Source organism: Vicugna pacos, chromosome 4 (genome assembly GCF_048564905.1).
Source record: "Vicugna pacos chromosome 4, VicPac4, whole genome shotgun sequence".
NCBI lineage: Eukaryota > Metazoa > Chordata > Mammalia > Artiodactyla > Camelidae > Vicugna > Vicugna pacos.
This window is the reverse complement of record NC_132990.1, coordinates 61,217,697-61,242,273: the sequence shown is the minus strand read 5'-3', so window position 1 is coordinate 61,242,273 and position 24,577 is coordinate 61,217,697. Positions and strand designations below refer to the sequence as shown.

Below are 24,577 nucleotides of genomic sequence, written 5' to 3'. Positions count from 1 at the left end.
CTCCAGTTCCCCGATGATGTGGGGACAATGCACTGATCAATACCAAAGGCATCACGCACTATATTTTCTGTTACAGCTTTTTCTTGTTGTAAATTGAAAAGTGGTTTTGATACATCTTTACTTCTGCCCTCAGGGAGAGAAGGTGCTAATAATTGTGCCAACATGGGCATTTTGAGTCCATGTGACACTTAATTTTTCTCATAGGTTCACCATCAATATTTTTTTTATGAACCAAAGAACAGCTTGATGAGCAGGCTGATATTGGGGGTGTCTGCCTGAGGGCACAGCATTTCAGGGCTGGGGGTTCCTTGAGCACAGAGTTGTCTTCATAGCAGACAGACAGACAGACTCAGTCCTCGGACAGCCTTCCTGCCAGCACTACCAGGTCCACTGGCCCCACTCAGCTCCTGCAGCTGTTATCAGGGTTACGTATGCTTGCTGTTTGAATGAGGAGAAACAAGAACGGTCACACATCGTTTAAAAATATATGTTTATTACAGTGTATTTCTTTTTTCATTCTCAAAGCTTCAGACCATCTTTCATCTAACCCCTGAGGTACCTAAGTGTAGACAGTACACAGCAGTGATTTGCCTCTCTTTAGGTCTCTTCCTTCCTTTTCTTTAAAGGGAAGAGGTTCAAATACCTGGAGAGCCCCACCTAACTCTATAAATGTAATGCTTTGGTTTGATGGCTTATTGCATCTTCAGTCAGTATCCTCCTTGGCTTACTCAGTATTTTGAGTGAGTGAATCATGATTCCCCACCAGATCATTATGGGTGAGCAGTAAGTAATAAATAGAGAACAGCAGTACTGAATATTATTCAGTGCAGTTCTTGGTTCTGCATAAAAGAAGGATCAGGTATTAGAGGGGGCATTAGGATCAAGGCCATGAAGAGCCTCCCCGGACACCTGAAGCCATTAAACTATCTTCTTCCTCTAATGTGAGGGGCTCACTCTATTCAGAGGATAAGTCAGAGCCTTGACCTTGATAACAGTCCTTTTCTGCCTTTAATCTGCTGTTACTTACTCTCTCCCCCAAGAAAGGGAAGCAGGTCCCAGCAGATGCTGCCATCATCATTGAATAAAATAAAATCATTTCAGTAAAAATTTTGTATTATTGTGCAAAATTGCCAACCCGGAGTTCAATGGGAAAAATGAGAAATCTTAAGTTTGTCAACATGATCCAAAGAAGGCACAATCGTCACCCATCCCAAGGCAGAAAGGTAAGAAAAAGGAGCCGGTGGTCTCTGTCCCCTAGGGACAGAAGTCAGTTCATTCGAAGATGCTCCTCTAGATAAGGCACAGATCAGGAGAGCAGAGTATCCAGGGTCCATTCCCTTATCACCCAGAACCATCTCCCTGTCTTGAAGATTTTTGGATATGCTTAAGTTTGAGTCAGAAGTCATTACGGGCTCAGCAAACCTGCCCCTAGGTTCTGGTCTCTCCAACTTCCTTCTGGTCACAGAAGCTTTCTTAAGGCACAGAAAGACTCTGTCTGAGCTCTCTGCAGGCTGGCCGAGGAGCTGCAGTGTCCTCCGAACTCCAGGGAGCAAGTGCTGGCTTCGGCTGTGAGTCTCCAGGAGCTGGGAAAGAGGTGAGTAACAGCCATCAGGAGAAAAAGGAGGTGTGGGGCTGGAAGTTCAGTGTCTGGAAGAAGAGGTCCCAGCGCTCTCTCCAGTCCTCAGTGCCTGCACGGCTCTCACCAGCTAAGTCATGCTGAGAAGTGGGTAGGCCAGGTAGTAGCCTACACCTGAGCCTAGGACCACGCCGAAGAAAATCCAGGTGTTGTAGGACATGACCGCCAGCATCATGAAGTAGCCGATGACCACCTGAGTGACGTGGAGTAGAGACTGGCCAAAGTGACACAAAAACCACCTAGATAAAAAGGAGAGCCAGGTTAATGTCCATCCTGAGCTGGAAGCTAGGAGCTGGTGTCAGGGAGTAGCTGAGTTACAGGACCAGCTTATTTCTAATTTGTATGCTTGACCCAGGAGAGATTTCTTTTTAAAGAGGCATATCAGAAACCATTGAGAGAGGGGAGAGAGACCTGTACAACGAGTTTAGGGTGATCACTTCTCTACCACATTTAGGTCTGAGCTTCCTGGTGTCCTAGGCAAAAAATGAATAATACTGATAAGGGATAATATGAAATCCTCAGTAAGGCAGACTTTTTCCCCCCCCGAATCTACTGTAAGAGGCAGCATTATAATGGAAAATGAATAAACTTCAGTGACAGATCAATTCCTAGCTCTACCACTTACTAGCTGTAGCTTAGCGCAAATGTCTAAACCTCTCTAAACTTAAATTTCCTCATCAGTAAAACAGATATATTAGTAAGACAGGTGTAAGAATTCCTCCCTTGCAGGGGGGTTGTGACTATTCGAGTCACCCATGTAAAAAGCAGGCAGGCGGGTTAGGCACAGCTGGAGCTGCCGAGAGGGCAGAATGGGGATCCTAAGGGCTTGTCCTATCAGCGTGGGGTGGGAAGAGAGGAGAGAGGGGGTGCCCCACACCAAGCTGGATACACTGCTGACAGCAACTCTTACCATTTGTGTGTAGAGACAGCCGCAGATTCCATCTTGGGTTTGGAAACCTGAGTGACCTAAGGAAGCCTGCTGAGATTTGGAGGAGGGCTGGGCAGCCACCCCTGTTGCTAGGCTGAGGCCTGCACCAAAGTTCTGAAGATTGGAGCTTCCCGAGTAGCTGCTCAGAGAGAGCTCCAGCCTGGACAGCAGGAGACCGGAGCTCTAGTTCACTGCACTACTTAGTAACTGTAAGCACCTGGGCGAATCTGGGTCCTTCCCTGGGCCTCAGTTTCCTTTCTGTGAAATGGGGCTAATGTCCTGGGGTCCCAGCCTACCTCTCGGGGTGAATGTGAAGACTCTTCCCATTTCCCACCTGCCGTGCCTGTTACCTGAGGTGGGATCTGCTGACTGGGGGTGAGTCTGAGTTTGAAGAATCCTGGTCTGTCTCTTCAATGAGCTGCTGGCTGGTGGGGATGGGCAGGCTTGCCAGGGCCTGGTGGAGCAGCCTGACTTTACCAACCTTGATGCTTTCAAACAACACAGCCAAGAGCAGGACCACCAACACCGAAAGGGCCATGCCTGTCAAAGGAAGCTGAGTTACAGAGGCTGGGCCAGGCAAGCACTGCTTCCCTTCTGGCAGTTTCCCCGGGGACCTGGCACAGATGGCAGGTGAGCACCTCCCCCTACCCTCTCTGAATCCATTCCTCTACTTCTCCCTCTCATCTCTTCCTCATCCTCGCTGGGCTCAGAACTTCCTCACTGTCTCCCCCAGTCCAGCCCGTTCTCAGTGGGGGTGGCTCCTGGAGTGTAGCTTTGAGATCAGAGGGAGGAGCCACCCAGAAAAGCCTGGGGCCGAGGGTGGTGAAGCCATACACCACCACCCCAGCTGTGCCCCTGGCAGGAGGCCCCAATCTCTGTCCTGACTTCTTGTGAAGGAGAAGCATGTATAAAAAGTTTCTGTTTACCTGTGTGCATACAGAAAAGTCTGGAGGGAAAGATACAGCAAGGGAGTAATAATTATTTCAGCAAATTAGGATACAGGAGTTTTTCATTTTCTGCTCACTGAATATTCTGAAGTTTCTACTGTGTGTATTACTTTTATAATAGTGGACAAAAAAGCCAGTAAGTTATTTTACAGAAAACAGTAAATGCTTACTAGAGCTGCTGTGTAAATTTAACTGCTAATTGCTGCTTCTGCTTAACAAGTGGAGGGATACTAAATGGTCCAGCTATAATATTTTATTGGGCTTCCAGGAGGAAATTATCTGCAAAAGATGCAGGTTTTTAAAGTACAAAATTACAAGTAAATTGCATGCACATTGTACAAATTCAAATAGTACAAAAGAGTATACTATGAAAAGTAAGTATTCTTCCCAGCCCAGTCTCCCAAAACCTCAGTTCCCCTCCCCAAAGCAGTCTCTGCTAGCAATTTCCTGTATATATAGCTTCCCACCCAATATGCTCTTCTAACAATGTCAATACTCCTGCCATCAAGTGGTGGGGTGTATGCTCTTTAGCCTGAGAAGACCTTTGTGACTGTCTCAACCAATTAAGGTGGAAGTGGTGCTCTGTGACTTCCAAGGCTAGGTCTTAAAAACCCCACGCACTTCTGCCTTATTCTCTTGGGACACTCGCCTGCTCTTGGAACCCAGCTGCCCTGCCACAAGAATGCCCAGGCCATAGGAGATGCCACATGTAGGTGCTCAGCCAACAACCCCTGTTAAAGTCCTAACTAACAACCAGCATCAATCACTAAACATGAGAATGAGGAAATCTTCAAGATGACTCCAGTTCCAGCCACTGTCTGGCTACACCCGCCCATGTGAGGGACTTTGAGTGAGGACCGCTTAGCTGAACCCAGTCAACTCAGAACCTTGAGAAAGAATAATAAAACGACTGCTGTTCTCATAAGCCACTAGGTCTGGTCCACAACAGATTACTGGAATGGTAACACACTATAGGGAGGACCATAATTTATTTGATTGGTACCTGCAATGATGGACATTTGGGCTGTTTCCAGTCTATTTTAAAGATGCAATTACTTACGTGGAAATATAATTCCATCATGAATTAGTGCCTGGCTCTGCCTTTTCAGGTCAAAGGAATACTCTTCTCTTTCAAATTGGTGTCTCATTTGAGGTCAAAGGCTGCTGTAGCAGCTGCTCTGTGCTTCTGAGCTGATGCTGGACAGTGAACCCTGTATGAAGGAGGCACTGGGAGACAACAAGAGGCCTTGATCTAGTACTGGCTTTGATGCCTACTTGCTGTGTGACCCTGGAGGAGTCTCTTCCCCTCTCTGGGCTTCAGTTCCTTCTCCTGTAACAGAGGGGAAAACTGCATCCCTTAGCCTCTCTCTGGCAGATAAGTGAGGATCAGTGAGGATCAGTGACATAATGGAGCCCTTTACAATCTGAAGGGCAGTGGCTGCAAATGGAATTATAAGTGCAGAGTTCCTGCTCAATGGTTATGCAAGAGGAGTCAGGCTCACTAAAATGTCCACAGATGGGGAGGAAAGTATAGCTCAGTGGTAGAGCATGTGCTTAGCAGGCAGAAGGTCCTGGGTTCAATCCCCAGTAATCAATCAATCAATCAATCAATCAAATTATCCTGCCCCTCCCCCCAAATCAAAACAAAACAAAACAAAATAACCACAGAGCAAAACAATAGGAGAACCTAGCTTCCCACTGTCTGGATATAAGGCTTCTCAATCTACAAGTCTGGGCTTCCCAATTCTTACCTGTAGGACTGTGGACTTTCCAGAAATCAAAGAGAAGCACTACCTCATCTGAGAAGATGAAATGCATCTGAAAGAGAAGGGACTTTGCATCACAGGTAGCTTAGGGCAGTGGAAGTTGTGTTCCGTAGTGGTCTCCAGCCGCCTCTTCTAAAGGCGCAGGAAAATGAGGTCACTGGACTTAAGTGCTGGAAGGGCCATCAGTGGTCATCAGGGACAGCAGGGGCCAGACAGGACCAGGCTTGCCCAGGGTTCTACAGCGGGTCAACAGCAGAGCTATAACTGACTGAGCTGGCCCTGCTCCAGGTAGAAGTGAGGTGTTGGCGGGGTACCCATCCTCACTGGGCCAGCCAGGTCACAGTGCTCTCAGGTCACGATGAGATGACTCCCCATGCCCTCCAAAACCAACGGGGAAGCACTAGCCTGAGGAATGACTACCTCTTTTTAGCCCCCAGAGCTCCAGCCATTCTGCTCCAGTGGTGTTTATCACGGAGGGGCCTAGGGGCAGCTGTCTTCAATCTGCCCCACACCTGTTCACTTGAAATTCACCAAACTTTTGCTGAGTCCAATTCTGGGCCCTGCATTATGGACAAAGGTTAATGTCTCAGCCCTCAATGAGCTCAGTCTTCTAGAAAAAAAACGAAGGTAGAAGTACTGACCATGCAGCGCCTGTCTGAATGCTCTTCTCAAACAGTGCCTGGTCCACCCTGTGTTCAGGGTGGCATCAAGGGCTTTGCACACATTATTTCATTTCACAATAGTCGTCTGTGTGACAGGGCCAATTAGGAAGGAAAATGGGGGAAACTAAGCCCAGAAAAGTTAAGTAATTTACTGAAGGTCACAAAGCTACTAAGTTGGCAGAGCTGGATTCAAACCCGAGTCTAGAAGGATGCCAAAGCCCTATGTGTCTATGCTGCCTCTCAATGCCCAAGAAAGGAGGACAACATGGGAACTGGACGGTGATTCTAAATGCCCACACCAGGCTTAATGACTGTATTTGGCAAGATTAAAGCCAGAAGGATCAACCTAGTTTACCCTCTCAGAAAAGGGAAGTTTCCCTCTTATCACCAAATAAGACCTCAGCCAGCAGAAGCAGCTCTACAAACACCATCAGTGCTCACCCAGCTAAGGAGATCCTGGCTGAGTTGGGATCAGCTGGTGAAAGCCTTTGCCTTCAAAGACAATGGCTAAATACTAAAATTCTCAAAGGTCAGAGCTAAATGTGTCCTCAGAAAGTTTTTTTTTTTTGAGATATGTGACATACATTAGTTTCATGTGTATAACATGATTCAATATATGTACATATTGCAAAATGATCACAAGTCTTGTTAACATCCATCATGACAGTTACAGTTTTTTTTCATGTGATGAGAACTTTGAAGATCTCTTAGCAACTTTCAAATACACAATACTGTACTATTAACTACAGTTACCAAGATGTTACATTACATCCCCAAGACTTGTTTATATTCTCAGAGACTTTTTAGTCCCCTCGTTTTCAACTTTTTTTGCCAGGGAACACCAGCAAATAAAATCTTCCTTGTAACCCCACCATATAAAACACAGGGCTCTGGGTGAAGTGGGGAGAGAGTTCTGAGCTCTGCTGAAATTCAATGTGAAAAACACTGATCTGGTCCAACTCTGGTCCCTCTCTAACCCCTTTTCATTTGCAGATGGGGAAAATGAGTCCCAAGAGGGAAAGGGATTTGTCCAAGACCTCATCAGAAGAAAATGGAAGCCCATGCAGTCTTAAAAATCATGTTGAAGAAATTTAAAATAAAAATGCCTTTTTATCCCACTAATATAAAAGCTTATAATACTTGCTCAATGTAAAAAGCTGGAACAGTACCAAAAAGAAAGTAAAAATCATTTTGAGTCCTACTACTCCAGAGATATCTCTTGTTAAGATTTCAAAAAGAGTATCTGTTGAGATGGCAAAATATTCACAAAAGGTTAATATGCAAAAACAAACAGGTACAAATAATCCTGTGAAATTCCATTTACACTAGCAGAAGCCTCCAGCACCATCTCTGCACTTGAGGTGGAGGGAGGTGTCCCAGCTTTAGCTTTTCCCTGAGTTCACTTGATAAAGCAGGTGGCATGATTGGAATGTCCCCTGTGGCTAATTAGAGAGGTTCCATAACTGGGTTCCTTCTATCATCCTGGGGCCTGGGCCATTTATCTCAGTTATCAACAGCAGACCCCAACAGCCACAAAGCAGTGGGATTAATTCAATCAACAAACTGTTGTGCTAGGGGTGCAGGTGCTGGAGATTGAGATGAATGAGACAAGTCCTTGGCCCTCGGGGAGCTAACGCCAGTTAAGGGAGAAGGAAGGGAACAAATATTACAATGAGGTGTATGTATTCAGTGAAAGGGAGGCACTGAGCCCTTTGGGGGACCGGGGATGAAGAACCCTTGGAGACACCTAACCAGCGGGGGGAGGCAGATGGCTGAGACATCTTCTGAAGCAGAAAGAGCAGGAGGCAGCCAGGGGAAGCAGGACAGTCCAGTAGAAGTGTCCACACAGAGCATGTGGTTCCACCCCACTGGGGAGTGAGGAGCCAGGCAGGGACAAAGACTCACCTCTCTTGCCTTTTCACAGGAGAAAAAAATTCACATCAGCACACCCTGACTTGGGGCTGCAGTTTTCAGTTAAAAAGTTTTGTGGTCAGATGTGCAAAGGGCGGACCTCTTAGCCTGTTTCACTGCTTAGGATAAATCTGGGCCTCCAGCAGCTGAATTTAATATATCTATGCCTTATTCAGGGCCCCACCCTGCTCAGGAAGGGCTGTGGTGAAGAACAGAGCAGTCATAGGACTTGTTTCTCTTCCATTTTCTCATTTGGAATTACTTAAACTTTGAGAAAAGTGCCCTCATTTATAAGCCAAAGAGTTTAGGGGAAGTTTAAGGTCCCTGTTCTGCTGCTGACTGGTTGGGGAACTTTACATATAAGCTCTTCCCATCCATTTCCCTTTTTAGAGGACCAGTAGGAGGTGAATGTGGGTGTTTGAATAAATGATCCGCTTTGGCTTCCTGGATCTTCAGTTCTACGGCAGCCTTCACCGGATGAAGAAAATTACGTATACGATTTTGTCAAAGACCAAGGAGTTTTGCAAGCTGTCATTCTCCCCAGCCCAGGTGAACTCTACCTAGAAAAGTAGTTTATCTGAAAGGCTATTTCTGACCCAGATGTAGGGAGGATGGAAAGCAGCTGGGTCTAGTATTTTTTTCCCCCCGCAAAGGATCAGACCACGAACTTGCCAAGACAGGGGACCGGCCCGGTCGCAGGCTCAAATGCTCTGGGGAATCCCTCTTCACCGGAGCCCTCCTGGAGTCTTCCCCCGGGACTCGCCTGTCTTCACCCACCGCGCCTCCACCCTCAGCTGAGCCACAGCAGCGGAGTAATGACTGCTCGTCGAGCCGGAATGACTCTCAGCAGGAGGGACAAATAAAGCCCCAAAGCCACGGCCAGCTCCGCCTGCCGTGTCCCCCCAACCCACCTCCCGCTGTTGACAATGCTGTCAGCACACCCCTCACCAGCCCTGGGCCAGGGGCGCCGGGCACCTGGGAGTGCGCCAGGTCGGCTGCTAGGCGGACCCGCGCCCCGGCGCCCACCCCGCGTCCGCTGCTCTCGGCGGCGCCGGGACTCACCGCCATGGTGAGCGCGCTGGGCGGCCGGGCGCCGGGGCTGCCTGAGCTCGCTCGGGTCTCGGGCTCCGAGTCCGACCAGCCGCCGCCGCCGCCGCCGCCGCGTTCGCTACCTGGGCCTCGAGGTCACGTGGTCGGGGCGAGGCGAGCGCGCGGGCGCCTGGGAGTTGTGGTCCCCGCCGCGCGCCCCACTCCCCGCGGCCTAGGGCGCATCCGAACCCGCCGTCGAACCCCAAGTCGCTAGCAGATCCAGCCGAGGGGCCAGAGCCGCCAGCCCAGCGGGCTCTCTCCTGCGTTCCGTTTAGCCCCTTCCTGTTTTGCACTTGTCTTCGTGATTCTCATAAATAAGGTTTATTGCTCCTTGTAGTAAACTGTGCGAAGTTTAACAGATGTTGAGTTAAATACTGAAAACTCCATCCTACGGGCTGGATAGCAACAAACTAGGAGTAAATTAATTATGCCTCAGGCTTTAAATGTAGCCATTCTGTCTTTCTTTTTTTAAATGTCTTTTCCAATCTAAGTGAAAAACAATACACAGTAGTATTTTTCTTCTGATTGAAGTACAGTCAGTTTACTATGCTGTGTCAATTTCTGGTGTCCAGCATAATGTTTCACTCATACATATACATACATATATTCCTTTCCATATTCTTTTTATTACTACAAGATATTGAATATAGTTCCCCGTGCTATACAGTAGAAACTTGTTTATCTATTTTATATATAGTAGTTAGTATCTGCAAATCTGGAACTCCCAGTTTATCCCTTTCCACTCCTTTTCCCCCCTGGTAACCATAAGTTTGTTTTCTATGTCTGTGAGTCTGTTTCTGTTTTGTAAATACATTTGTGTCTTTTTTTTTTAATTCCACGTTTGAGTGATATCATATAGTATTTTTCTTTCTCTTTCTGGCTTACTTTCCTTAGTATGATGATCTCCAGGTCCATCAATGTTGCTGCAAATGACATTATTTAATTCTTTTTATGACTGAATAGTATTCCATTATATACATGTGGCACCACTTCTTTATCCAGTCATCTACACAGTTGTAATTTTAATTTGTATTTCTTTGATAACCAGGGTGGTAGGCTCTTTTCTTATTGGTATTTTTATTTTTGTGTATTGTCCATTTTCATCCATCCAGTTTTCAGGGGGTAAATTTTATAGGGGATGAGGGAATTTTAACAGTATTGAATTTAAAAATATATTTAGTAACTCTTTGCCAGTCTTCCTATGAGGAAAGTGGCTCCTCAGGAAAACCTTACTAGAGACAGTGCTAGAGGACCTTGAACCTGGAGTATGACCTCAGTTCAAATCCTGAACCAGCAAATACTGGCTGTGGGACCTCTGGCAAATGGCTTTAAATTTCTGAGCTTTGGTTTCCTGGTCAATAAAATGGAAAGAATGATAGAATCTATGTCATAGAGGTATTGTAAGTCTTAAATGAAGACTCGTGTGTTAAAGTCCCAGCATAGACCTGGCAATGGGAGTGTGCTCAAAAAATGGTAGCCATTGTCATCAAAAGCAGCAAATATTTCTGTTCTATTGTAACTGAGCAGTACCCTACAGGGCCTTCCTGGGAGAGACCCCTCCTTCCATTTCCTCAGCCTATCTCTTCTTCGTAGAAAAGGTGTAGTCTTCCAGGCCTCCCCTGAGTCACGAAAGCCTGGCCCAAGAATTAGTGACTGAAAGGATGTGAACTCGTAGTGATAAAAATAGCAATTGGGGCAGGAAAACTGGTAAGAATTTAAACAGTAAATCAGCCATATGGTGATCACAGAATCTTTAGTTTCTCCCTGAAGTAGTTAGATAACAGTATTCGATGCACATTTCCTGAGTTTTTTCACAGATGCTAAAACCCCCATCAAATGGAAGAGGTTAACTACTTGATGACCATGAGCAGTAGCCCCTAGACCTACTGGACACTGAGGATTGATAATGTTAACCCCTGGGGACACCACCCTATTACCTCACCATCAACCAATCAGAGAATTGTGCACGAGCTGATCACACACCCTGCAACTCCCCTCCCTCACCTTGCCTTTAAAAATGCTTCCCTGTATGGGGTGGGTATAGCTCAGTGGTAGAGCATATGCTTAGCATGCAGGAGGTTCTGGGCTCGATCCCCAGTACTTAAAGATAAATAAATCAACCTAATTACCCCCCCTCCTCAATTTTTAAAAAAAAAATGCTTTCCTGAAACCCATTGAGGAGTTCAGGTCTTTTGAGTGTGAGCTGCCCCATTCTCCTTGCTTGGCCCTGCAATAAACCTTTCTCTGCTCCAAACTCCAATGTTTCAGGTTATTCAGCCTCACTGTGGGTCAGGCATAGGGACTTGGGTTCAACAACACTATGAGAGGAAGCCACTGCAAAGGTCAAGCCACTTGCTCGGGATTACACGGCTTCTAAGGGCCTCAAGCTGAGAGATAGTGGGGGTAGAGGGAAGTCAGGGATTGGGGCAGGGAAAAAGTATGGGCTGACACTGCAAGGAGTCTGAGAGGAAGGTCCGCTGCTGTCAGGTATATGCTAGGCCCCATGAAGGAAGCAATGCAGAGAAGACATATTATTGACACATCTGGGCCCCAAGAGCTTGGTGTTTGGATGTCATTTTTCACCTCTTTGGGCAGTAGAAGTAGAAAGACTTGACCTTCACACAAGCAGGCTCCCGTACACTCCTCCACTCCCCCATCACGCAGCAAAGGATTTTCAACACAGCTTTATTCATTTGATTGTTTTTGTTGGCTTTGTTACAATCTGATGACCTTCATACTTTGTTCTCACTTCCTTGAGTGTATTATATTATAACAGCTTTGAAGTTCTAAAGTGCCCCTTTTCTTTCTGAGCCACCAGAGACTCCCCTCCTCCGGCCCCCAGGCAGAGAACCGGGTGCCAGCCACAGAATCCCAGCTCACAAGATAACACCACAGCCGGCCAAGCCTTGGCCCATGGCAAGAGATTCTTTCCAGATTCTGTCCTTTGACAGCCTGTAGATTCCCCTCCTCCTAAGGAACAACGGAGTCTGCCCTGTCTTTCCAGCGCACACCTAGAGACAGGGGACAGGACAGAATCTGCAGTCAGAAAAAATGGTGCTGCCTCGAGTGTCACAGAGATCAGCCAGGGGCCCTTTAAACAGAGCGCCCAGCTCAGGCATGGTCAGTTGGTGGAAAGGAAATCCAACCAGTCATTTCTCCTTTTGAGGCTCAGCAGAGGAACTTGAGGTCTCATGAAAAGCTTACATGCACCAAAATGTTATTTCTGCAGACTGTCTGGCCTGGATGTTCAGATAACACTGTGTGACCCCATGGACAACACCATCCCTCTCTGGGATGGGTGGAATGGAGCACTTTTAACTGCCCCTTCACGTGCAATCTGCGGTTATAAATGAGCTTGAGGTTGGAGTTGAACACTTTATGGCTCGGACTTTTGCACGTTTGCCATGTTGCTCCATTCAGCTAACCTCCTTCCACAAACATCTATTATGTTATAGTTACGCTATGAGTAGCGTTACGTATTATACGTAATACATAACACAGCCTTCTGCATCAACTGTGTGTGGCGCAGGCAGAGTATGCACATTGGAGGCTGGCCAGAGTGTGGAGACAGAGTGTGTGTGTGTGTGTGTGTGTGTGTGTGTGTGGTATGGTGTGGACTTTGTGTTGGTGAGTCTGGGGAAAGCAGGAGCCAGGCCACAGGCAACCTGAAGGCCACATTTAAAGTCAGAAACTTGTTCTGGGACAAAGAGCCACTAAAGTGTTTTTAATGTAGGTTTTTCTCCTTGCATGTTCCCTTTTCTTTCCCGAATTTTGCCATCTTGGTAAGACCTGCCCAGACCACCCTATTTAAAACTGCAATTCTTCTTGTATCTCTCACCCTGCTTACTCTGCTTTATTGTTTTTCCAGGATACTTGTCACCTTGTGGCCTACTGTTGAATTGGCTTATTCATTTTTCCTTTCTTTGCACTCAAATGGGAGCTCAAGGAGAACAGGGGTTTCTGTATTTTTGTCCAGGAGGGCAATCCCAGCTCCTGAAATAGCTCATGTCACAGCACAGTTGATCCATAAACATTTGTTGAATGAGTGAACAAACCCCAGCAGGCACGCACTCTGGGCTTCATTGCTTCAGAGGAAGGAAGTGGCAGAAAGAGAGGCAGCCTCTGAGACGGGGTGTTTTTGTTTCTTGTGAAAGTTGGGGCAGGTTTGTGGCAGTTTGTGGGAGAAATGAGAAAATAATTTATGGAGAAGCATGAGAAGAGGAAGGATTGCCCTCTCCCAACCCATCGAATATCTCCGCTTATAGGAGAGGGAGCGAGAACTGAGGCACCTGGAGCAAGGGGGCTCTGGGCCAGCTTTGGGCAGGGCCACCAGGGGAGGGCCCCAGAGGGCCGGGCCCCAGCACAGGGAAGGAGCAGCTGAGATCTTGTGAAGCCTCACAGCCTGGGACAATGATAGCAAACCCAAGTGTGGCCCTGCCTCCCAAACTCACAGACCAGGGGGAGAGAGACCACCAATCATACAAATAAATATACCACCTGTTTAGAGTGGCTTTAGAAAAGAAAAAAAAAGCAAGAACTTCTTTCAGAAGCCCTGGCCTTGAGTTGTGAGGTCTTAGGAAAACAGAGGACAGGCAGGTGCCCTGGAGGGCGCCTTACCGTTCAGCCCTCTCCCTTGTTCACATTCTGTGCTGTGACTGCTTTTCACTGATCACTGAGGGGATTTAGATCAGCCTGATTTCTCTCCTGTCAACTTCGAGCTGGATCCACATCACAATCTCCCCTGTAATCGCTTTCCCTCTGTGCGCAGAGGCTCTTGCTGTCAATCTGGATCCTTGTAGCAATCCAGGGGCCAGAAGGTCAGACATGGCCACCCGGAGAGAGAGTGGGACTTGCCAGGGTTTACAGTGAGTCTGGCAGGCTCCGGCCTCTTGACTTGCACCTGGCCCAGCGCTGTGTCCCACTCTGGGAGGCTGTGAGCAGCTGTTATAACCCCAGCCTTGCATGTGTAGGATATGAGACAAGACCTCGGACTCCAGTGGGAGAAAGAGGTATATACATTTTACCCAAATGTAGCTGAGATGCTCCTGGGATACCCCCAAACAGGGCCTTGAGATCTCCTGCTTTCCTTGCGTGGTGGTTTTACAACTGCAAATTCTTCGACATTCTTCCCATCCGGAGTGGAGTCTCTGTTCTCTCTGGGCCAACCTTCATGACTCACTTACAACCAATAGACTATAGCGGAAGTGTTGCTACATGGCTTCTGAGGCTGGGTCATCAAATGCAATTCTGAAGGATGAGAATTCTGGAATGCCAATATGCCGAACACTACTGAACTGTTATACTTAAAAGCTGTTAAGATGGTAAATTTTACCTTATGTGTATTTTACCACAATTAAAAAAAAATCAGGCACCATTCATATGATGGGGTATTATCTGGTGATACAAAGGAACGAAGTTTTGATACATGGTATGATGTGGATAAACCACAGAAACATTGTGTTAAAATGAAATAAGCTAGTCACAAAAGGCCACATAGTGTATCACTGCATTTAGGTGAAACATCCAGCATAGGCAAATCTACAAAGGCAGAAAACAGACCATTGGTGGCCAGGGACTGGAGGGAGGGAGGAATAGGGAGAGACTGGTAATGAGTGATGAAAATATTCCAAAATTAGTGGTAATGTTTGCACAACTCGGTGACTATTCGAAAATTGTACACTTTAAAGGAGTGGATTTTATGGCATGTGAGTTATATCTCAATAAAATTGTTATATGTATTTATATATATATTTTAAAAAGCAACGAAGTTTCCATTTTGTGTACTTGGTCTCTTACTTTGGAGGCTCTGAGCTGCCAAGAATTAAAAAAAAATTGGAGTTCTCCGAGGCCACCGTTTATGAGGAAGCCCAAGCCACACGGAGAGGCTGTGGGTCAGTGCTCCAGCTGACAGCCTGCTTCGTCCCCCAGCCATCAGCCAGCGTCAGGTGAATGAGGCCAGCTTTGAGGTCTGGTTGGGGTGAACTTTCAGATGCCTGCAGCCTTGGTGGACATCTCCGTGAAACTGCGTGGGAGACTCTAAGCACGAACTGTCTAGCCAAGCCCTTCCTGAATTCCTGTCCCAGAAGATCTTGAACAAAATAAAATGGTTGTTTTAAACTGCTAAGTTCGGGGGTGATCTGTTAAGCATTAATAAAGAACGGGAATACCTATAATCCAGCTAATTTTGTCTTCATCCCCTGGGTTCATTTAAGGGAGGTGAAATGAGGCCAAGGGTGGAGAGAGTCCTTAACATTTTCTTTTTCTTGAATGTTCATTTGTTTGTTTGTTAATTGACTTTATTTATTTACTAATGTGTCCTGCCTGCACACAAAGGCTCTGAAGGCAGCTCACAGAGAGACAGTTAATAAAAGATGAAAAAACGAAAACAAGTGGGGGGAAGATTCACAGTGGTGGGGGGGGCGGGGAAGCAACACAGTTACTCGGAAGAGCCCGTGCGACAGTGACGTTAGCACTGAGCACACATGGGAGTCATCAACCGGCAGTTATAACAGCATTTGGGGGCGGGGGCCCCCCTAGGCCCTGCAGGGGCACATCCCAGCGAGGACACTCAGGGTGGCCGCAGGGAATGTTCTAGGAGGAGTCGCATGTGGGCAGCCATGCCTTACCTTCAGCCCTGGGGACTATCCATTCCGGAGGCTGGGAGCTGTGATTCTGGACTCTGTTATTCCTAAGAATGATGGTCAGAGCTCCAGTTCCTCCCTGCCTGAGACGTTGCTCTGCACTGGCTCTGCCACCACCAGGACTCTGAGCTTTTCTTCTCTCCTGAACATGACCCTACTCACCCTGGGCCAGTGAGCACCCAAAGGCGGCTCCTGAGGGTCCCAGTTACCTGTTTCCTAGTTCTCATGGAGCCAGGACTGCCCTGGTGTGCTTTCTTCTCACTGGGGAACTTCCCATGCCACATCCCCCAGGCCTCTGTGCCCCCATGTTCCTGTAGAAAGCCCCAAGGAATGCAGGGTGCACTTAAGGGCCTCTGGGCTCCCCACTCATCTCCTCTGTGGCTCTGAAGCCTGCTGGGATGAAGGAGGGTGTGGGCCTGCCAGCCCGCCCCCGGGGGATATGTTCACTTCCTAGGGCTGCTGTAATTAACCACCACACAGTGAGTGGCTTCGAACAACACAGATTTATTGTCTTACAGTTTCGGAGGTCAGAAGTCTGAGATCAAGTTCACTGAGATGAAATCAAGATGTCACTCCTTCCGTAGGCTCTGTGGGGGAGTTCCCTCCCTGACACTCCAGGTTCTAGAGCTGTATTCTTTGCATTCCTCTGCTTGCAGTCACCTTCCTCTATCTCCAGAGCTGTCAGTATAGCATTTTCAAATCTCTTTTCAAATCTCACATTGCCTTGTTTCCTTTTTGTCGAGCCCTTCTGCCTTCCTCTTTTAAGGACATTCGTGATTACGTTTAAAGCCTATACAGATAATCCAGGATAACCTCCCCATCTCAAGACCCTTAATTTTGTCACATGAGCAGAAGTCTCCTTTGCCCTCTAAGGTAACATTTGCAGGTCCTGGGAATTAGGACCTGGATATTTTTTAGGGCCATTATTCAGCCCATCATAGGGAACATCAACATTGCCAACTTTCCTGCTTGTCTAGAAGGGCCTTTAACCAAACTAGAGCAAACAACAGGACTACAAACAGATGAGAGAGAAAAGAACAGTTTGTTTTGGCCTCACTGGAAAGGGAAGTTCTAGGTAGATCTGTTCATTCTTGAAGCCAGGGCTGAGGAAGCAACACCTCTAAGACATCTTGGGCACGGGCTCCCTGCCCGACTTCACGGAGACTGTGGACTTGTCTTGACAGGCTCCTTGGGCACCTGCTATGAGGTTGTCCACTCCAGCTGCCGAGGGCTCCCAGGCCCTGCACATCTACCTCCTGCAGGAAGACCGAGAGGCCCTGAAGGGTTTCCGTCAAGTTGAAATTGGCCCGTAATATCATGTCACAACAGTGACTCAGAGGCAAATGGAAGAATCAGATGATAAGCAGTTGGTACAATATTTGTTTACTCAACAGACACTTTGTGCTGTTTAGTATCACAAAACAAAGAACCACCTGGAGGTTTACAGATCAGGGAGATTATTTGCTATGAGTACCCAGAGGTCCAGGCAGTTTTTTCAAATGTGCCTGGATGTCCCCTTCTGAGTAATCACAAGTGATTGGCAGGGAGAAGTCAGCAAAGCACTGGGGGTGAGGGGCCACTTGCGTGTGAATGAAGTTGTGGATATATGTATGGTAAGTGTGTTTGTATGTTAGAGTCTGTGTGTAACTGTTCACGTGCACTGGGTAGATTTATGGTTCTGTACTTGTGAGTCAGAGTGAGCGGTGAGTGTGAGTTTGCATGAGCTAATGTGTGAGTTGAGAATGTGGGTCAGGAGGTAAATCTGGTGCATGAATGCTGCAGGATGGATGGGCAAACTATATCCCTAGCCTCTTACTTGGCAAATCCCAGGGCTGGGACTGCTCCCAGCCAGAGCCAGGGTTGACTAAGATGTGCCTTTCTAGACCCGGGACCAGCTTGTCTGTTCCTACTCTCAGACCAGCTCTTGAAAGCCTCCTCTCATCCTTCCTGCCCTGAGACCCCGCCTCTATGGACGGTCCCCATCTGCAGGCCCCTGCCTGGTCTGCAGAGAGGGAGATGGGTTGTCACTTTCCAGAAAGCAGCCTAGAGTTGCTTCTGTAGAAATGGATTGAGCACAAAGACCAGGCAAAGGGGTCACCTAACCTGTCTTTCTAGTCCCAGAGACATCGTTTTCCAGAAAACTATAATCAGAGCTCTAGGGAATCTGAAGGAGCAAAGATAGATGTGTCTTTTTCCTTCAGAGGGAGGAACAGTAAGGGATAGCCCTCCTGGGCTAAGACTCAGAAGGCCTGACTCCAGACTGTGCCATTGTCCTGGAAACCCAGGAAAGTCATTTTCCCTCCTCTGGGCCCCGACAGGAATAAAGACAATACCACAACTTCTTTATCCAGTCACCTATCAATGGATATTTAGATTGTTTCCATGTCTTGGCTATTGATTTATTGAAGATGGACATTCTCTGCCCCCTGCACAGGGATGCTGTGAGCTGAGCTAAGATAAAATCGAAATCTGACTTTGATAAACTGTAGAGTGCTGTGCAATGTGAGAAAGAACCACGTGGAGAGAGGTGGGAAGACACACAGAGCTTGTTTTGTACTCTGATGACTGGCACTCACTGCTGCAAGGACCCAGCTGCCAGGCTGTCGGGGGACTTCTGGAAAGGTCAGACACGCAGTGACAATAACTCTTTGTGAACTGCCAACTGGGCCTGGATGTCTCTTTCCATCGTGTTCATCTCTGTCAGGCTCTTTATTCCTTTACACGTGCAAGAGAATCGTTCCCCAAATCACAGCCACCTCCCCTCCCTCCACGCAGTATGTCTTCAGCTCTTTTGCCCCTCACTGGTCTTCATCGCCAACTCACTCTCAGCCCACCCTGCAGAAGACAAAAGGGTGAATATTTTCTGGAAAGTCTGTTTGTGGATAGTTCTAGCCAAAGACTTCAGGGATAGATGTACTTAACTGGAGATAAAAGTTGAGCTCAGGCAACATTCCCACTCACTGCATTTATTGAGAGCTTACCTCTGAGTGCTAAGTGCTCACCACCATCTTGAGTTGGGCATTTTCCTTAGTTTACAGACGAGGAACATGAGGCACAGTTTAAAAGGAAGAACACTGGACTAGGAGTCTTGAAAACTGAGGATTCCATGTTGTCACTAACAAAGCTGCTACTGGGTCACATGATCTTGGGCCTCAGTTTCCCTCTCAGTAAAATTATAGTGGGGACAATCTTCCTTTAATCTTTGATGTCTTTTCCAGCACAGCATCCTGTGCATCTGTGTCTGACTCTGGATGAGTCAAATAGTCATTCTGAAACTGTTTTCTCGTCTGTAAAATGGGACCATCACCCTCTGTCTAGTCTTCCCTGCAGGGCTGTTGTGACAGCATCCTGTGAAGAGGGTGTTGTGCTGAGATGCTGAGTGTGTGTATCTGTTGTCTCTTCATGACTCCTAAGACTCTAGGAAATGCTGGGAACCTGTAATGAGCAGGAAACCAGGCACTTCCTTACAAGTTCCCTGTTCACTTGGTCAGGAGTAGACAGAAGAAACAGCAGAGATTATGGGACATTTTGCCCTAATAGGGCCTTGAGATCCCCTTGTTAAATTCTTTCTACTTGATAGAAGAGAAAATTAATACCAGCAAAGGTAATGCTTTCTCAAGGACACTTAGGAAGCAAGGGCAGAGCTGGGTTTGCAGCCCTGGCTCGCTGACGATAGGTCAGCTCTTCCCAGAGCATCAGGGTGCTCAGTGTGCAGAAGAGAATGCTGCATCACTCTGTGGGCCTCACTCTCTGCCTGGATTTGCTTTGCCTAGCCACATTTCAAGTAATTATAGTCAAGAGTGGCTAGTGGCTGCATCTCCAGAGAGAAGTGATGCTATTTTAATGCGGATTGGCCACTGGGTGGAGCTGTTACCCATTTTGATCAGACACAGGAGTACAAAGCAAGGTAACTAACATATTACCCCTGTCCTCCTCCACCACCATCCCCCTTCAGAAGACCCACTAGAAAGATCTGCAGCTTGGCCCAGGCACAGACTTCCCTGAGTGCAGTAGGTGATCTCTCATAGGCAGCTGGGGCATCGGGCAGTTCAGCAGAGCCAGGAAGAGATGCCCACTGGAGCCAAAAGCCCTTCAGTTGTGTCAGGCTTCCAAGTTACACAAGGGGAAGTGCCATCTTACAATGCCCCAGGGGAAACTTGTGCAGAATTTAACAAAGGAGTTTGGATATCCAAGCCGATGTTATCTAAGGCAGAATAGACACCTGTGACCCATTTTTTAAGAAAAAATGTTTGAAAAGAAGCCTGATACTAGATAATCTGATAGGAAATTCTAGCTAACCATGAGTTCTCTGGAATTTCTCTGGAATCACTAGGTCCTTTCTTGTGCAAGTTTTGCAAACAAGCTTTAATATTTTCTTTGCTTTCTGAGACAGGCGTACAGAAACTCATTACAAATGTATATTGCATCTAAGAAGATTAGGCCTAGAAATGGAGTTTGCCTAGTTTCACCCCAAGACAGTTCATGGGAAATTCATTATTCTTAAGCTGAAACAGCTCTGTGAATGTGTTCTGAGTCTGGCTATTCGTACTCATTTTATAGGCAGCCCAAAAAGTGTGAATTGAATGGAAAGGTTGAAACACACACGGCCTCGGTACTTCGTGTACGTTCTGATCTATAGGTAACACTCTCCTAAGCTTCTTATGTTTCAGACACTAGCATGAGATTTGAATCTTCAAAAAGACACCGCAGTGGAGGCAATACTCTGGCTCCCAACTTTCAGAAGGCTGAGGGGGCCACTCTCCATTCCTTTCCCACTCAGGGTCCATGAAGAACACCTGCCACCATCTGTGAAAGGAAGCTCAGGGTAAGTTCCCACCACTTGCATTGTGACCCTTCTTTGAGCTTCTTGGATTTGTTAGGAGCCCCTGATCAAGCTGGGTTCTCTCTTAGGAGGCAGTTTATTTCCGCAAGTGTGACCCTCTAGGTGTGGCCCTGCAGGTGAGCCCAAGGCAGAGGCACAGCAGAGGGAGAGAGGAGTGCTGGCCAGGGATCTAGGAAGCAGGCTTGTCAAGGACCCAGGAGCACTAGAGGCGGAGCTGAGCTGGAACCCAGCCCTGATTTACCGGCAGAAGGCTTCCAACTGCCCCTGGCTCTTTCTCTATGAAATGACTTAACCCAGAAGCCTCTCCGTCCTACCTGGTGCTCCAGCTGGCCCTCCCCATCCGGACTGTGAAGCTGAATCAACTCTTCTTTCACGGGGAGAGAAACCAGGAAGTGACTTGCCTCAACCAGTCTTGCTGCTGACAAATCTGTAACACTTGACTTAGAAAAGACACTGGGCACTGAGAATGCCCAGCATGGCAGCTTCTTTGTTGAGCTATTCTCTCACAGGTACATGGAGAGGGATTGCACGTGGCTCTGGTACAGGGATGTTTTGTGTGTGAGCTCCTGGTAAGGGATGGGCCTTCTGGGGAGGGAAAGATGGGGTGTGCCACAGATCTGTGTCCCAGGGCTGGGCCTGCCTCAGTGCACACAACCCCTGGTGCCACCTGGAAAACAGGTTTCCTGACTCCCAGGCCATAGAATTTCCCCTCCCACCAAACCACCCTTCTGGTGCATCCACCCCAAACCAGCTGAGCAAGGTCAATGATTGGAAGAATAATCACTGCTCTTATCTTCTGTAGAGCCCTACTACCTTCAGTGTAACTTGGGGAATGTGTGAGCAACCTCTGAGGTACAAGAATATCCCCTATGAAAATAAAGGCAAAATATGATCATGGTTTGAGCTGAATATACTCTCAGTTTTATGAGTAAAAGTGTCTTTCATGTCTAAAACACTCCTTTAGAGGTCACATGATATATGTTCATTTATTTCATATATTTTAAAAGCATCTATGGAATGTATGTATGTGCCAAGCACAGAGCTGAGTGATTAGGACTCAGCAGTGACCAAGTCATTCATGGGTCCCTGTCTACATGAATTCATAGCCTGGCAAGGAAGTGAAGCCCCAAGCCCTGGCAGGTTTTTACAGCTCACTGGGAAGCCACATCTCTACCCCAGCCCAGCTGGCACTCCCCAGATCATGCAGTGTCCTAGGTACCAGGTAAAGGACTGCTCAGTGAGACACAGCACCTCTGTTGTCACTCAGGCCCAAATATGTGCAACTCCTGCACCTTCACTCTGTGCCCAGCAGAAGGACACTTACTAGACTCATTCCCCTGGTAGGACTTTTGGGGGCAGCTGCTTCTCTCTCCTTGATCTACAGGCAGAGTGAAGAGGTCTGTTTTCTCACACTCCTCAGTGGTGATGCCATGGAGGCTCATGGAAGGATGGTTTTAAGAGAGATAATGAACAGTGTTACCGTGGTGTGTGCTCTCTCCCTCTTGGCACAGCTAGGATCGCCCATCCTTGTCAAATCACTGAAATCAGTGTCATAAAGGTCTTCATCTCCAAATTGCTTCAACCTGAAAGCTCCATTTCTGGAAACAACCTGTTTCTGGTCTTTCTTATAAAAGAGCCTCTTGTACAGGGACACACAGGGAAGATCCACGTGACTGCCTCACACAGGGATCCCCACGTGGAAGGAGAAACAGCATCACATCTTCCCCTCCTGAAGAGTGGACTCACAGTCCAGGATGGCTCGCCTTTCCTTCTGGAATCTCTACATCCTTTGCAACTCCTATCAACACTGAAGGTGGTATTCAAGATAATTAACAGACTAGAGGAAGGTGTGATAAGGGGGTTTATTCCTAATTCTGAAAACTGATTCTTTAAACAGTGTCTTACTGTTTGGTGAATAAGGAGTGGGGTAATCCAGCACCTTGTTCTTTACTTTAGAATGTCAAGTTCCCATTAATTTTTTATATATACAGAAAGATATTTACTATACGGAACTGGCCCGTTTTATTTTGGAGGCTGACATGTCCCAAGATCTGCAAGTGAGTCAGCAAGTTGGAGACCCAGGGAAGCCAGTAACGTGGTTCCAGTCTGAGTCTGAGGGCCAGGAGAGCTGATGGTTCAGTTCCTGCCCAAAGGCTGGCACAAATTTTTATATAGATACAAAAAGAATCTTTATACTCTTTATGATGGGATGATTTGATTGTGCAGCTTAACCAGTTTTGTAGCTACTATTTCACAGTACCAGGCTGAGAGCTTGTTCAGAGGGAAACAGAGGAATATCTAAGTGCATGTATTATCTCACAGTCCCAAGAACTTTGAGTTGGTTTTTTTTTTCAAAAGATTAGCAAAAGTGGCATAGTTATTTTATTTTGTTTCTCTTTAGTTGCTACTGAAGTTTTTTTTTTTGTCACCAGTTGAAGATCGACAGCCTGTATTTTATCCAAACACTTATACTTGCATAATTTCTGTGTATATTTGGGTAGTAAACTTTTACCAGCTCTCACCTCCCCCCATTCTGCTCCTTTCCTTTGGATATTTTACACAGTCCTTTATATTTTGTGTTCATAGTATCACAGAATGTTGGTTCCTAGCAGTGTACTCAGGAAGTATTTTTGAAGACATGTAGAGTTTGAACTGGCAGGGGCTTTGAGACCTTCCAGTCCAGGAACCTAAACATTCATATAACAGAAAATGAGGCTCAGAGCAGTTCAGTGATTTATCTAAGGTCATAGTTGGTAAATAAATATGGACCTAGATCTCAATGTCCAGTAAAATTCTAGTCACCACACCAAATTGCCTCAACCCCTAGAGCAGGGCTTCTCGACCTCAGTACTACTGTTTGGGCCAGACTGGCCAGATGATTCTTGGTTGTAGGGGGCTGTCCTATGCATTGTAGAATGTTTAGCAGCATCCCTGGCCTCTATCTTCTAGTAGCCAGTGATGAATTCCTTTGCCCTTGAGTTGGGAATTGTGACAACCAAAAATATCTCTAGACATTGCCAAGTGTCCCCTGGGGGGGACAAAATTGCCCCTAATTGCTCCAGCAGGAGCTAAACACTTCTTAGTCTCTTTTTGGGGTGTGTGTGGTAAGTTTCCTTTGCAGAGGTTTAGAGTTGGACACTGGCACTCCTCTCAGGCAGCTGGTATGGATGCTGAGAACCCCTATTCCATTATGATGGTTCTGAGTCGGCCCTTCTTCCACAAGGCTCACAGAAGGGCTGAACTGGCAGGCAGGGGATGGGCAGGGAGGAGGTAGGGGCAGTACAGTTGCTGCAGTTCGGGCTTCTGGCTGAGATGGAGACAACAGTTCAAACTCCAGGAGTATGACACAGGCAGGGCATGGAGCAGGCCTTCCCGAGATGAGTGTGAAGCCCAGATGAAATCAGCACCACGGACAGCTCCCAGGGCAGCCAGTTTGCAGACACCAGATTGACCTAAAGGAGTCCCTTCAAGCACTGGTAGTTTGGATCTGAATATCCTTTCCCCACTCACCTCCTCCGCCACGAATTGTCTGCTTTTTAACAACAATGTTCATATATATGTTACTAAGGTAACCTTCACCACTACACGAAGAGATTGTTACTATGATCCTAATGTTACAGAACTTGGAAGCAGGCTCAGGAGTTCCCTTGCTCAGTGTTAACACCATTAGAAAACTGCAGGCTTCACAGTTGGACTGAGGATACTGGTTTTCAAGTCAGCTCTCTCCACAGTGCCTCCCCAAGCAAAGCTGAAGCATCACGTTTTCTATGAAGAACTTGCAGAAACTCATTATCCCGAATAGAATTGATCACTCCCTTCTCTGCCCCCCACTCCCAGACACCATACCTTACAAACACTTCACACCTCTACTACACTCTATTGCACCTGTTTTTACCTCTTGCCCTGCTATGCTGTAAATCTCCTTAAGGTCAGGTTGCATATCCCTGGTTAATAACGTGGTGTCTGACATACAGTAACCACTTAATAAATGTTTACTAAATAGATTCAGAGGAGCTACATGAAGCAATTATGGGGACAGTCTCCCATGATGATCAGCAAGCAGATCATCAAGAAGGGAGTCCTCTAATTGCTGATTCTGAACTCTTTTCTATGGTCTTGGATGAAACCAAAGTGATGATTTTGGCAAATGTGGG

At 47.0% G+C, this 24,577-nt stretch overlaps 1 protein-coding gene across 1 annotated transcript in view; it reads right to left on the bottom strand.

Moving 5' to 3' along the window:
• Positions 1-476: 476 nt before the first annotated feature.
• Positions 477-24,577, bottom strand: part of SLC31A2 (solute carrier family 31 member 2) — a 445,176-nt gene continuing 421,075 nt past the window's right edge. Inside the window, exons 2-5 of the mRNA XM_006214795.4 lie at positions 8,913-9,013; positions 5,263-5,329; positions 2,915-3,104; positions 477-1,875 (exon numbers count right to left, since the gene is read on the bottom strand). Of these exons, the coding sequence (XP_006214857.2) occupies positions 1,707-1,875; positions 2,915-3,104; positions 5,263-5,329; positions 8,913-8,918 (432 nt within the window). The 5' untranslated portion in view covers positions 8,919-9,013 and the 3' untranslated portion in view covers positions 477-1,706. The remainder of the gene's footprint in view (positions 1,876-2,914; positions 3,105-5,262; positions 5,330-8,912; positions 9,014-24,577) is intronic.